We start from the raw sequence: 14,236 nt of genomic DNA on the forward strand, positions 1-14,236 counted from the left end.
GGGGAGGCGGCGCCGCGGACCCGCCCCGCCAACGCCGCCGCCGCGGGCGCGGCTCTGCCCGCGGTGCGTCCGGGCACCGCGCTCCCTTCGCGGGAAGGAGCCATGAGACCGGAAAAAAACCAACAACAAAAAAAGAGAGAAGAGGCACCGGAGCGGTTCGGGCGGCCGGCACCAGCGGGCCGCTTTCTAGGCACGGGAGCGAAATTCTGCACGGAAACGGGCTCCCCGTTTGCCGGGAGCGTCACCCGGCACCGCGGCGCGCCCCAAGGCACCGGCGGGAGCGCGCCCGCGGCAGCGCGGCCCCCGCGGGACCGGGGCTGCTCCCCACACCCGGGTAAAGACCCCAAACCGGCGCCTCGGGCGAGCGCCGCTGCTCCTCCGCGGCAGCGCCAGCCCGGCAACGACTCGGCCGTATGGAAACGAACCGCGCGCGTTAAACTAAACAACAGGAGCAGCCGCTGCAAAGCGTTTAGGCAACATTTACGGGGACGAGACTGGATCTCGCTTGGCGTCTGTCTGCACGGGGCTAGAGAAGGGAAAGCTCTGACCGGAGACGGGACCCCTGCAGGGTTTGCCGGGGACGCCGGGCTGGGCAGCGGGCGCGCCCGGGGAAACCCCCGGCCCCCTGCCGCATCCGCAGACGGAGGGGCACGATTTCCCGAAGGGCCCGAGGCCCTGCAGACCCCCACAGGACTTTGAGGGGGCCCCACTGGAAGTCTGCTTTTCCAAAAATCTGACCGGTCATTTTGACCCTTAAGCTAGAGGTCTAGGACTCTCTCTTTAAAATCACTGACTGACATATTCCATGAAGCCACAGTTTAAGGGGTCTATACAACAGTACTGCTGTGTAATTCAACTCCCTTTTCCATATATCTTTGTTTGAAAATCCCTTCATGGGGGGGGGAAGGGGAGGAAGTGTGTGTAGGAGACAAGGAACATTTGAGGCTCCTACGGTTCCTGTCTAGCTTTCCCCTAAGACATAAGACAGGTTTTCTTGCATTTGCAGGGAAGAAATATTTCATACACTCAGAACTGTGATTTTCCTTTTTGCCACACACATCTACATCTGCTCCCTACTCTGGCCACCTGCAGCTATCTACACTGACCTTATCTACCTACTTGTAGACCAAAAGCCTTTGCTACAACTGAAAGTAATCACTTTGCACGTTCCAAAATGTGGTAAGACCTGATACAGATATGAACAAATCCGTGCGCCTGCTGTTTCCTGTTCACTAAGCAGGCCCTAAGAAGCACCTAGCAAAAAGGAAATACTATTTTTTACTGCCTACTAGTGGTTGAACTGAATTTTATCCTTCATCTTCCACGGGTCTACATAGTTTCTGCCAGCAGAGCATTTGGTCCCAGATCAATTTTTTTCTTTCCCTTTAGCTCTTTATTTCACTTTTTCTTGCCATTCCTTTTTTCAATTTCTATTTATTCTCACATTCTATTTTCTCTCTTACCTCTTCCTTTTTGTTTTTAACTTGTTGCTTCTTTCTCATATTCATTATTTGCTACTTACTGAAATGATGCTTTCTGCTTGGCTGATCACTGAGATGTTTAAAAATCAAAAATGTCCTGGCTGGCCAGGCACTACAGTCATGGAGCCTGACCAGGAGAACGGGCAGTGAAAAGCTGTTTTCTCTTTGTCTTTCTTCTTGCCTCCCTCCTTGTTCTCCCCACTTCACTGRTTCCTCTACATGGTCTCACTGCTCTGTTTTCCCCTTGTTGTGATTACCATGCCCCACAGTTTCTCTTCCCATCTGTATATTTTGTTCTATAATCAGATGCTCTTCTCATTCCCCCTTTCTCAGTTTCCTCCTCCCCCTCCCCTTCATTTCTGAGCTATTACAGATTATAAAACCTTATTTGGACCAGTTTAAACTGGACCAATACAGGGAATGAAACTGTGAGGACTCTCTTTCCCGGTCTCACAGCCAGGCCCTTTCTGATCTGTCTCTACTGTCACTATAACTCAAACCCAAGATGATAACACAAGTGTATCCGGCTTTCATAGAGTATCATTAAATACAGCAGCAGAAGTCCAGCTATGGCCTGTGTTCTCCCCCGAGTGCCGTATAACACAGCAGTGACTGATTCTCTTGCATGCGGTTCTGACTTACATTTACCCTGGTTTATTTTCAGCCACTCAGACAACAGGCATTGTCTGGTGAGACAAAGGAGCCCCTCTATTTTTATGCTTGTTTTCTGACTTTGGAATATGGAAGCTCCACTAGAGGTCCTGTAATTGTCACAACATGATGCTTGAACTATGAACCTAAAATTGTTTGAAGGGCGGTCTGGTTAAGGCACAGTATTAGGGTTTTTGCTGTGACTACCACTGGCATTTTCTTTAAAAAGGTTTTCCTTGTTCATATGAAAACTTTACTCATACAACTATGTTATGATAAAAATGCAGCTGTCTGTGTTCCAAAAGGGATAGCCGGACCCTTGAGTCCCATTTCCCCATTCTTCTGCAATTTCTTCTGAATTACAGAGAATGAGATATAATTATTTTTTCATATTATTCCCAGCCCTAAAGCATAGGTTCTTCTGCCCTATTAATCCCCCACTGCACATGGAGTATCCTGTTAACACATTATTTCCCGTTATACTTCAACACTTAGGTTAGTTCACACCTGTATTTTTGTACCCCCTGATGCTCCCATCCTATCTCAAAACCACACAAAAATTGCAGTTTGCAATGGTCCACTACCACATCAGCAGCTTTATGCTACTGTGATGCACAAATTACTACCAGTGTCGTCTTGAAGACGTATTGAGGTCATAACACTTGTACCCTGACTCCCCAGTCTCCCTGTCAAAAGCAAGTACCAAAGAGCAACAACCACTGGAATGGTTCCTTGTAGTTACGTGTTTGGCTCCAGGACAAGATAAGCAGCAAAAGCAATCTGAATCCTTCTTGGAAGGGCCCATCTAGTACATAGTGAGGGGAAACTACATCTCTGGTATTAAACATGTTACGTGTGGAGCTCTTCCAAGGCTCATGCAGCTTTTCAATGCAATTGCTACATGAAGGCAAATGAGAGGGCCTCAAAGGTAGCTGATACTGATACAGTTTTATCCAATACATATGCTCATGCCACATGTACCAGTGTGTGGAGGACATCAGCTCCCAGCTGAAAACCAGCTGTTTGCAGCTGGTGAGCTAATTCAAGCATCCTGAAGCTCTCAGAGCAATGGCAGTGTCTCCCTTGGCTGCATAATGTACTCCTTTAGCTGTAACTGGTCAACGGTAGTCTGCGGCTGAGGCCTGGGTCCAGACTCCACACTGATCCAAATCCCACGTAGCCACGTCTGTGAGTAATGCCTTCTGTCATCTTGCTTGGCTAGGAGATTATGTACTAGTGAAGAATTATGTAACCTCAGTTATTCACACTTGTACTATATCTTGGCTGTGCTGCTCTTGAAAGCCTGCAGTTTCCTAAAAGTTTCCCAGAACTTGGGAAAAGCCAACTGGTACAGAGGAGTGTAGCAAAATCTCCTCAGCAATACAAGCTATGGGTACACATCAGACCTATGCTCTTTCTACTCTGTCTCCCCAAAGAATACAAAGCTGAATTCGTGGATTGATCCTTATCTTTAAAACACTTCATGGCTTGTGCCTGATGTCTCTAAAGGCCCTAGGAAGACGACCTTGGTCAACAATACTAACAAAAAAAGGCTTCTTACAGTAAGGTTAATATTCATCAACAACATTTTCCTCGGGTCCGAACCAAGAATACAGGACTAAGTACCACAGTTGCTAAGAACAAATCCCACCAAATGTACAAGGGACATTTCAGTTGGCCTTTTCACTGCTTAGACCATATTACCATATGTTTAGGAAACACACACATGCAAAATGTAAAAATTAAAAAAATTCCTCTGTGCACATTCCTTGAAAGAACAAGAGCCACACTGCGTGAGCGAACTACCACAAGACACCACTGCTAGCGCTAGTTCCTATAAACAGTGAAAAAATGCATTAAGTCTACAAGAAAGAATTCACCAAATAAGATCCTAGCCAATACCAAAGAGAAGGAGGTCACCTATTTTGAATGGCAATTCCTGTCATCAAAAGAGAGGGTCTGATTCCAGTACACAAGGATCCTACCAGAAAAGTCTTGGGAGCCCAGTTCCCAGACAGATGACCCAACTGAGAAGGAAAAGTATATGACTGACGCAGCCTATTCCAGCAGAAGACTAGCAAAGCACACAGGACCCCAGTGGATTTGCTGTATGTGAAGCAGGAGCTTTCTCCCGTGTGAAGGAACAATGCTTATTTCAGGGGTCTGTGTATTTTCAGAGCTGATTTGACCAAAAGTTGGCAGCCTTAGCCTACACACGTGTTCCTATCAGAAGTCTGTGAATCTCAAGCACATTTTTTGAACATCATCTATCTTTCACATGTGAAAGTGCATGTGGGTTCACTCAGATGCACAGCTGGTAGGGTACTGTCTGCCTACATGCCATTTCGCAGATCGTATATGGCTTTCAGCTAACTCACATATCTCAATGCAAAGTATACCACTCTTGGACATCACGCGGATTTTTAATGCGCTAAGGGATCCTTTGGGTCTATAAACATCAAGTAGAACACATTCTTCTGCATACTGTTGGATTCCCCCCGCCCCTTATTTGTGAGAGAAACGCGGCTTTTATTCTTCATTTGAACTAGTGAGTAACCCATGCACAATTCTTGGCTGCTTATGATAAAAGTGTGCTGTATTTTTCATTGTAATTAACTGTTTCAGAGCATGACTCCTCATGTATAAAGATGAAGAAAGGTCTCAGCTTTTCTTGAAAGATGACTTGCCTTTCAGCAATGTGTCTCACACTTTCTTTTCTGACTGAAACATTCCCCTACTTGGTGACCTGTTGTGCCAAAAAACCTGTCTTGCGTTATGCTACTGAATGTTCTGGCACATGCCAAGAAACAGAACAAAGTATCGCAGTATATACTGGAACAGTATTTTGTGCTGCTCCACACATGAAATTGATGTCAGAAACAACTGCGTAAAGGACACAGAAAATGAGAATAAATATTGTGATCCTTTTACCTTCAGTTATAAACAGGTGTATTGAAATGCATGGATGCTAAAGATTTATGCATCCATTTATAGTCCATTCTAGAGTTTTAACATTTCACGAAGCTTGTAGGATGGAGTGTATAATTTATATAAAGTCATGGTTACTCGGCAGTGTTTATTCCTGAAGAGCAACAAAACATCTTAAAGGGAGAAGAAATTCATAACTCTGCTTGACTACCAGGGTTAACCAACTTAACACTCTTACTTTTTGACTGATTTACGAGAAGCCTTGCACATACAAGCACCTTTGTAGCTCTAGACATTTTGCTACCAGCAGTAGAAATCACCTCTTTCTTCCCGGCTAGACAATGCAACAATGGATTAAGTGACTTGACAGCTCTAAAAAGAGTCAGATATAAAAAGAGGGAGGGGGAACCTTCACAACTGTGGTGACATTTGAGCTTTATTTTTAAAGCTGTTTACCCAGTAAAWGGGGCAACAGCCCTACTGAATGAAGATGCCTAACTGGGGCCTGCTAGGAGAAAGCCCACAACAGCTACTCTCTGATATCATTATTGTGTGACACCAGTTCCTTGGCCATGTGGGATATTTCCTCTGTCTGATGCAGCGTAACATCCTCCTCTTATTTTCCCAACATTTTCCTTCTTATTTTTGGACTCTTTTGCCCAGAGCTATTTGTAAGACAAAGAATATGAAAGTATAATGTGTGAGAGTAAGCCTTAGCAGCCTTAGCAGACCATTGGCCTTTCTAGTTACTTTACTTCATTTGAATTTTAGTGGTTGCTTTGTTTTCTAGCAGGCCAAACAGTTTAAATGAAAAAGAAAAACTTGGAGATGTACAACAGCATTTCTCAGTCAACTTTCAGCTTTGCCTTCCATAAAGATGGATCTTGCAGAAATGAAGTTCAACTCACCTCAACTGACTGCCCTATATCCTTTTCCCATCTAGATAGGATTCCAGCACACCCCCTCAGAAAGGGGAATTAATAGTTAAACTGAACAAATACAAAGTAGTCTGACTTATCCACTCCTGTCTTTATTTGACAATGCTGCCAACGGAAACACCTGAACTGTGTCCATCTGTTGGGGTGAGGGGGCCCAACCATGGATATGGACATATGAGCCATTTCCGCTTGTTTCACTAGACCTTTGAAGAAAGGTAGATAGTATAGCTCAACTGTTTAACAGATCAGATACAGCGAGGGAGAAGTGCCCTTTCCTGCAAGTTGGACATCATTGTGGAAGACCCATGGAAGACACTACACAGAAATATCTCATACTGGCCCTCTGACATGACCATGTAAAGTAACATGGCTGCTGAAGCTGCACGAAAGCAGGCCATAACATCAGCATGGATTCAACCAAAGGTCCATCTAGCCCAATGCCCTATCTCTGGCAGGGGGGAGAAAGATATGTAGCTAAGAGTAGGAGATCAGAGGAAGGTTACAGAGGTGTTTCCCTTATAATCTTGCAGGCAGCTGGGGGCTGGGACTGCTCAGGGACAAGCTGTAGCGTCTGGGTGGTTAATAGCTCCTGATGGATTTTCTTCCCATGAATTTCCCATGAACCACACAAACATACGGCAGCCAGGAGAACCTGTAGCTATGAGCTCCATGTATTCTGCGAGAAGATACTTTCCTAAACCCAGCACCTGCTAACATCATTTGATACTCCTATTTCATGCATTATGAAACAGTAAACACTCATTTTGCATTCAGCACCTTGTGTCAACCCATATCTGTAAGCCCTGTTCAATGTCTCTTGATGTATCGCTAAATCATTCTAACAGATAACAGCCTTCCCGTGCTTTCCTTTTGCGTATGGATGGAAATCTAGGATCAGTGTCCATGCATATGAGAACTGTAGACAGGCAGTGTCTGACTGCCATGTACGCTGCCAGCATGAACATCCCCGCCACAGTAACCAGAGCACACGGCGCAGACACCCAACACGCACCCAAAGATGCGTTACCTGTCACATGCGAGGCTTTTGGGAACAAATGGCACTTGTGCGCCTCAGGCCACTATCAAGATATGTATGAATGCGGATTTCAGTTCAGACACAAGGGTGTGGGGTCATGCCAAGTGACTACTTCAGAGCAGTAGTGCAGTCTCTTGCAGTAAGCAGTGAAAAGCTGATGGGCAGCCTTTGTCTGGCCTACATCAGGCCAGAGAACGAAAGGGTCACAGGGGTGTTTCTGACTGATCTTTGGAATTTAGCATCCTTGAGAATTAACTATAACAGAAAAATCTCTAGTCTTAGCTATGAAAAGTGCTAAGACTCTTGAGGGATTTGCACACAAATGATTCTCACAAGGATCAGAAGTTGATATCCTTAGAATACTTATACATATATATACCCACCCATGCACATGAAAATACACAATTTAGGCACTATAAAACCAGTTTCCATCTCTGAGAAGAAAGAGGCCCTGAAGAGCTATAGTTGTGACAAGCTGATCATTTGGCATTTTCTCTCTGAGGATCTGAAAGGGATGTTTTGTCAATACTGATATTGTAAGCAACAGTCTTATTACTGACAACTAGCATAGGGATGATGTTCTAAGGAAAACTACTATTTTTTTCCCCCCTTAATATACAGCACCGACATTTAGCCAGGTATTGTGTTTTGTTAAGCCACACTGATCTCTGATCTGTTTGAGGAGCTATCATGCTATATGCATATATTTAACTTCACCTTAAAATGAAACAAAAGAGCAGTAGAGAGAAGCATTGTTGAAACCAGAAAACATTTCACTCCTTATCATGTAATTAATTTTTTATTCAAAATGTCATTGTTTGCCTGTGATAGAACCATTTTTTATGATCAGTCAGGCAAAAGTAACTATTATTTAGAAATGATTTGAAGGCATATCAACTCAAAACAGTAAAAAATGCAAATTAACATGCTTCACTATCTAAAACATTGAAGTCAAATGATACATATAAATGGTAACTTTAAAAAATTGACTTTTAAAGTACATGAGATGAAGCTCTGTAATAATAAAGAGACCCTTGCTGCCTTAGATGGAAAGCTTAATAGCTTCCATTTAAAGAATGGGGGATTAAAGGCAGAGTGCAGTCCTAAAAAATCGCTCTGATCTACTCTGAAAATGATAGCACAGAGTGATTTTTCATAGATCTGTGGCTGCAAACATGCATAAACAGAAAGTATCTTGGGCGCTGATTGTCCAGCACATGAAAATAAAACTGCCTTTCACACCTACTAATATTGGGAGACCCAGATTGAAGGCAAGCTAGATAACTTTGTACTTGTCATAACTGCAGAAGCTGGTCATCCCTCCCAGCCAACCTCTCCACTGGTCTCCCTTCGCCGAGGAACGTGCCCCTGTGGAGCTGGCTGCCCTCCGGGCCTGGCCGCAAGGTCCCCGAGGCGCCCCGACGCTTTGCGCTACCCCACTCTCCCCGCAGCGACAGAGCGCTCCCTATGCGGCAGCCGGCTTCTCCCAGTGCCCGCCGCCTCCTGCCACATCCATAGGGGAAACCCCCCAACCTCGGCTGGCTGGGCTGAAAAGAAGCAGGATGTGATGGGCAAAGGCTGTCACTTCCCTCGGAAATGGCACTCTATCTGCCCAGAATACCGCTTCACCGCCTTTCTTCTTTGCTTCATTAAACGTGTTACAAATGCAAAGCAAGGTAGCTCCTGTTACTATCTATCAGTGTGCAGGACAACTGCATGGCATTTACGACACAGCCCTATGTATACTGGACAGTCATTAGGATTTGCTACTTGTACAAATCTCCTCTGTAAACAGTAGGGTGGTATAGTGTTTAATGTGTGTTTAAGATCATCTAGAGCTTTACCTGTTTATTCTACAGGCTTGCTTTGATGTGCTGCTGACCAGGCACTGAAAACAAATCTCCCAAAATCTAAATTTATAGGTGTGTTTTTTCCTCTAATAAGCTTCCTTTGCCTTGCCCAAAGGGCACAAAATAGATGTAAACTAGGCAAGAACAGTACATGAGCAGAAAAGTCCCCTGCAGTCCCAGGTCCTGCATTAGCTGCTGCCTCGCTATGAGGCTGTGGCCTGGGCATGGCAGCATGTGGTGGTATGAGATCTCTGAGACACCCCGGGCAGATGAGGTACGAGTTAGACTGCTTTAAATAGCTCTAATTCATCCCATAGCAGGAAGGTGCAGAATCTGCTACACATCAGCTCTGTAACCGAGAAGGGTGTGTGGCTATACATAATATGTGGATAATAGATAAGGTGCCAGTAGATGGCTCTCAAGATGTGAGGCCTACAGCTTTTATAGGACTGAGACAATTTCTTGGCTATGGAGTAATAGCTGCTTTGGCTGCATGATGAGATGTATTTGGGGAAGGTGAGAAAACAGAGATTGCATGAAAAAGGGGCATCTTCTATGCAGACCTGCTCAAAAACATCAAAGCTCCTAGCTTAGTTATTTTTGATATTTCAAGGCAAAAATGCAAACCCCTTCCAGTGAAGCATGCTTGAAATTCCCCTTTAATACCTTAAATGAGAAAAGGGTTGTTTAAGCAGACTGGAAACAGCTGAGAGTAACTTTTGCAGTACCCCTGTTTCTGTGCAAAAAGAGGTATTGCCAGTCCCAGCAGGGTTACGTAATTAGTAAGTTAGATTTTCTTAAACTAAACACTGCAGCTGCCTCTATTTAAAGTTGATTTTCTCAAGCATATGAGCCAATACCCCTGAGGGGGGGGTCCAGGAGGGAAGCTCACAGTTAGCAATTCTACAGAGGGCTGAAATGAATTTTTAGTACTGTATGAGTAAAGTGGATAGTATTTAATTGCCATTTTGGGAGAGGGAGCAGGAGTGGGAGACAGGAATCTCATTCTCAATTTCAGTAGTGATTTATATCTCAAACCTAAATTTTGTGAATTGAGCAAAGACAGATAACAACAGGAAAAGCAATCAAATTCTTCCAGCTATTTAATCACTTCTAAAGCAAGGGAGAGGATTTGTACAGCATAACTTTAGTCAGACAGCTGGCCATGTAGTGTATGGACTAGAAATCCTGCTTGAAAATTTATTCAAATTTTAATTAAATTTGTTTCTGGAGATGCTTTTAAATGCTATTTTTCCCACATAGTATGTCCTGAGGCCTATGCCACCCARCTAGGATATATTTTCCCGGTCAGCAACCCTGGCCTATATTTATTATACTCCTTCTGTTTCCTGGTTTCATGGCAGGGACAACTAGAGTGATTGCTGACTAAATAATTAGCCAAGGGAACTCTTTCTCTGTATGTATCTATACTCATTAGGCTAGTGAGCAAATGTAACTTACTTTCATAATCTCTTTCCCTATAGGCACCTGGCACTTTCTGGGAGCAAAGTAGAGGGAAAATGTAATTGCTAAAAGCTCACACACTCATTATTAGACTAATGATACCTTTTTCTCTCAATCTTGCCTGATAAAGGCAGCTACAGAAGTGAAGGTGTAGAGCTGTTGCTTCCCATTATAATAGGAGCGAGAAATGCAGACTTAGATATTTTTTCCCATTGAGCAGCAGTGGGAGTACATAGAATACTGCAGTATTATATAATATAGTAGAATAACATAATATAATAATAAAGTATTATTGTCATATATGGCATGCCAAACCCATGTATGTAGCCACAGGCAGGGTGAAGGCACAGGGGATGCGCTGACACCTCCAGTGCCAGCGCTTCCCTTAGGCACTTGGGTCCTTCTGTGGCCGCCGTGGAAAGAACGTGTGTCCTCCAGAGGGACGATAGCTCCTAAACGCTGCGTGTGTGTGTGCGCGCGTGTGTGTGTTTCCTCCCTCTTGCTCCATCCTACTCCACTCCCACCACAGAATACAGAAGAAACTGAAGGAGAATAGTTAGGCTACTTCAGTCAGGTAAGTTGGGCGTCCAGCTCCGAGTCTGTTTTGTATGAAGTTACTTTTCATATTTAAGTCTGTTAGAAAAAGGATGAACATTAGTTGAGAAGCTGAGCTGAGCGAGGATCAAGTTGCCTTATTTTTGTTTCTACACATTTGCTCTTTACAGAAAATCAGGGCCACTCAACCTATGATACTCTTCAAAACTTTGCATGAAACTCTGCTCTCAGGTTTAAAAAAGAGCTATAGAACTTGAACTATGTCAGTGTAAATTACACCCCTGAATGGCAGCCTTTAACATATTAATAGGTGTCCCACAAGCTTTGAGTCATGTAAAAAAGCTTCTGCTTTTCCACAAGATCATAATTTCTATTTATTTCAAATTTCCTCCTATATGAGGAGGTCGGAACTGGTATTATCACAGGTAGAAAGTCAGATGACATTCTGATCCCAGTGAAATCAATGAGAGTTAATCATTATTTTAGTGGAACCAGGATTTCTTTCATTAGCCTTCATGACTAATATAGTCATGCCTTGATTTACATACTATTATCTCCCTCTGAACTTTGGAGTATCTAGTGCTCATTTCTTTTTATTAGAGCATTAAAAACTATTAAAGCAAAGCTCACCTTGAGGTGTAGGAGACGAGGTTCTTTTTCAGCAAATATGGACTATCAAATGAATTCATGGCTTTCCCTACAGAATTGTTCTGGTAGTAGTGAAGTTAATGGGAATTTTTGAATGGAAATTTGATATAGGGAAATGCAGAATTTCATTTATCATGTTTCTAATTTTATGGATCTGTGCCCTGATTCAATCTCCCATTCCAAACATCTGGCGTGTGTCTTAAAAAGAAGACTCTTCCATGTGGAGGCTAGTTCCTGATTTCCTCAGCAATTATTTATTACATCATTTGGGCTTTAGAAGGGATTGCTGAATCAGTGTGGATAATCTGAAAAATAAACTTAATCTGAAACTAATGTGAACTGTACAGCATAGAAGATTTAGAAAAACCTACTTAACAGTCAAGTAAAACCCTTTCATTTATCCTGGTACTTCCCAAATCCAGTTCTGAACAGATACAGAACCACTAGGGGGAAAAAAAAGAAAAGAAAAGAAAAGAAAAGAAAAGAAAAGAAAAGAGAAAAAAGAAAAGAGAAAAAAGAAAAGAAAAGAGAAAAAAGAAAAGAGAAAAAAGAAAAGAAAAAGGAAACAAAAAAACCTCTTACGGTACTTTCCAAGTGACCAGAAGACATAAATTCCACACAAAACACTACTTGAAAAAGATTGTCAGGTCAATGCTTAAAAATCAGAATGATTTCACCTCCCACGCGTTGCTCAGAGCCTGTCCAACTCAGTCTTCTGACCCTCTCAAAGCGAGCACATCCCAGTTGCTCCTGATACCGAGTTTACATGAGGGAAATGTACGCACCCAGTAAGCTTTTCCTGCTGCGTAGCCCATGTCTTAGTGGCGGGGTGGTACCAGCAAGTTCCAGCACTTGTTTCAAGAACCGTGTCTATTACCCACACTTAACCCAAAGCGTCTTTTCAAATTTAAATGATGGCTGCCTTAATAGCTTACTGCCTGAAATGTTCATTGATACTGAGGCATAACGCTTTCCAACTGTGCACAGTCAAATATAAGGGGCCTGTTAATGCTGTGCGCTGGCACAAACCATATTTGGGAGATAGAAAGGTGATTAGCACCTTCTAAGCTCTATCCAAATAGAAAGCTAAAACAATCTGGATTGGATATGAACATTGCATACAAAAGTCTTTAGCATCACACGCCTTCAGAGTAGAGGTTAGAGCCAATGGCTTCAGCAAATGAAGCAAAATAATCACAGATTCAATGCTTTCAGAAGTGTGAAATACATAAGTATTGGTAACGGCAGTATCATTCTTATACCACTGTTAAACGCACTGTCATAGCATGAATCTTCAAGAGTTCATGAAGCCAGGAGGAGTATTTATTTCCATGGTCTTGCAGCAGTGGACTCTGACTGTAAACAGGGACAGGTGACCCTTGTACTAGACAGTGTGCAACATAACTTCTTGCAAAGTTGGGGATTTTTCATACATTAAGCGGCAAGATTTTAAATGAAACTATTTACTCTTTTCCAAAAGTAACAAAGTTGCTCTTTTTGAGACAAAAATCCTTACATATTATTTGAATACACTAAAATACTTGTTTCAGTTTTTTAGGCCTAGCCATTTCAACAGTGTGTGCTGCAATAACAATGTATTGTTTTATAATGACAGTGGGGAAGATCCAGTGCAAACCCTCTTCCCAATCCCATTCATCCTTTCTACATATACCCACTACTTTTGTATGGATCATTTATAGAATGTAAAATGACCTAAAAGATATGGGGAGTGAGGCCAGGCTGCCTAGCAAGTCAGACCCTATTTGGTATTGTTTTAACTACATTTAGGTTATTTTGCTGAAAGAAAATTAACAAGTTTCTTGTTTTATATTCAAGACCACTTTTAGCCACCCTGACACCTTGAAAATGAGCACATACGAAAAACACTTCCTTAAAATCGCTGCTATGACTACATCACTAAATTTCTACATGCTACCTAAAACCGACAAACATGCACTTTTTTGTAGAAGTTTGTTCAGTAGAAAGTGGCTACGGAACTGATTTAACTTGAAAAGACAACGTCTACCCACCTCATTGGAAAAGCTCTCCAGCTGCACAGCACAGACCTGAGCTGCCACCACTTCCAGCCTGAGTCACTTCCATTGGCCCCAACTGACCCAAGCACCAATACCTAACTCGCAGGACCCAGGAATGCTCCCCAGTTCTGGGTCCAAATGCGCCTTCTGACCTCACTTCGGGGAAGACTGGAGCCGTAGAGAGACCGCCTCCTGCGGCATGCCGTTCTGCGGGAAGCATGGTGCGCAGGCAGGAGGACAAGCGGGGTGCTCTGGCCAGGTTCCCAGCCCTGGGAGCCRGGCCAAGGCCTTCAGGGCATGCACCTGTATGGGCCTCTCGAGGTGGGACATGGCCAAGGGCACAACGTATCTGAATAACTCCTGCCCTCCAGAGAAGGTGCTCCAGAGGTAGACACTCTATTGCATTTTGTAAACAATATGTTTGTTAAAGACCATCAGACAGCTTAGAAGCAGGACTTCTGGAAAACGTACAAAATGAAAGCAAAATTACAGCACTGCTGTAGATAGTGACAAAGCTTGAAGATACATCAGCATTAAGTAAATAGCTAGCTTGGGGTTTTCAATTGCAATTACTACAGACGCTCTCTATTTTTAATACCTAGGAGACCCACAGCACATTACAGAATTTTGTTAATTACTAAGTAAGTGA

At 43.3% G+C, this 14,236-nt stretch overlaps 1 protein-coding gene across 1 annotated transcript in view; it reads right to left on the reverse strand.

Annotated features, from left to right (window-relative positions):
• Nucleotides 1-4,544, reverse strand: part of TMEFF2 (transmembrane protein with EGF like and two follistatin like domains 2) — a 145,029-nt gene extending 140,485 nt beyond the window's left edge. The window contains exon 1 of the mRNA XM_026091746.1: nt 4,511-4,544. Within this exon, the coding sequence (XP_025947531.1) occupies nt 4,511-4,544 (34 nt within the window). The remainder of the gene's footprint in view (nt 1-4,510) is intronic.
• Between the last annotated feature and the right edge of the window lie 9,692 nt (nt 4,545-14,236).

Source organism: Apteryx rowi, unplaced genomic scaffold (genome assembly GCF_003343035.1).
Source record: "Apteryx rowi isolate R43461 unplaced genomic scaffold, aptRow1 scaffold_92, whole genome shotgun sequence".
Classification (NCBI taxonomy): domain Eukaryota; kingdom Metazoa; phylum Chordata; class Aves; order Apterygiformes; family Apterygidae; genus Apteryx; species Apteryx rowi.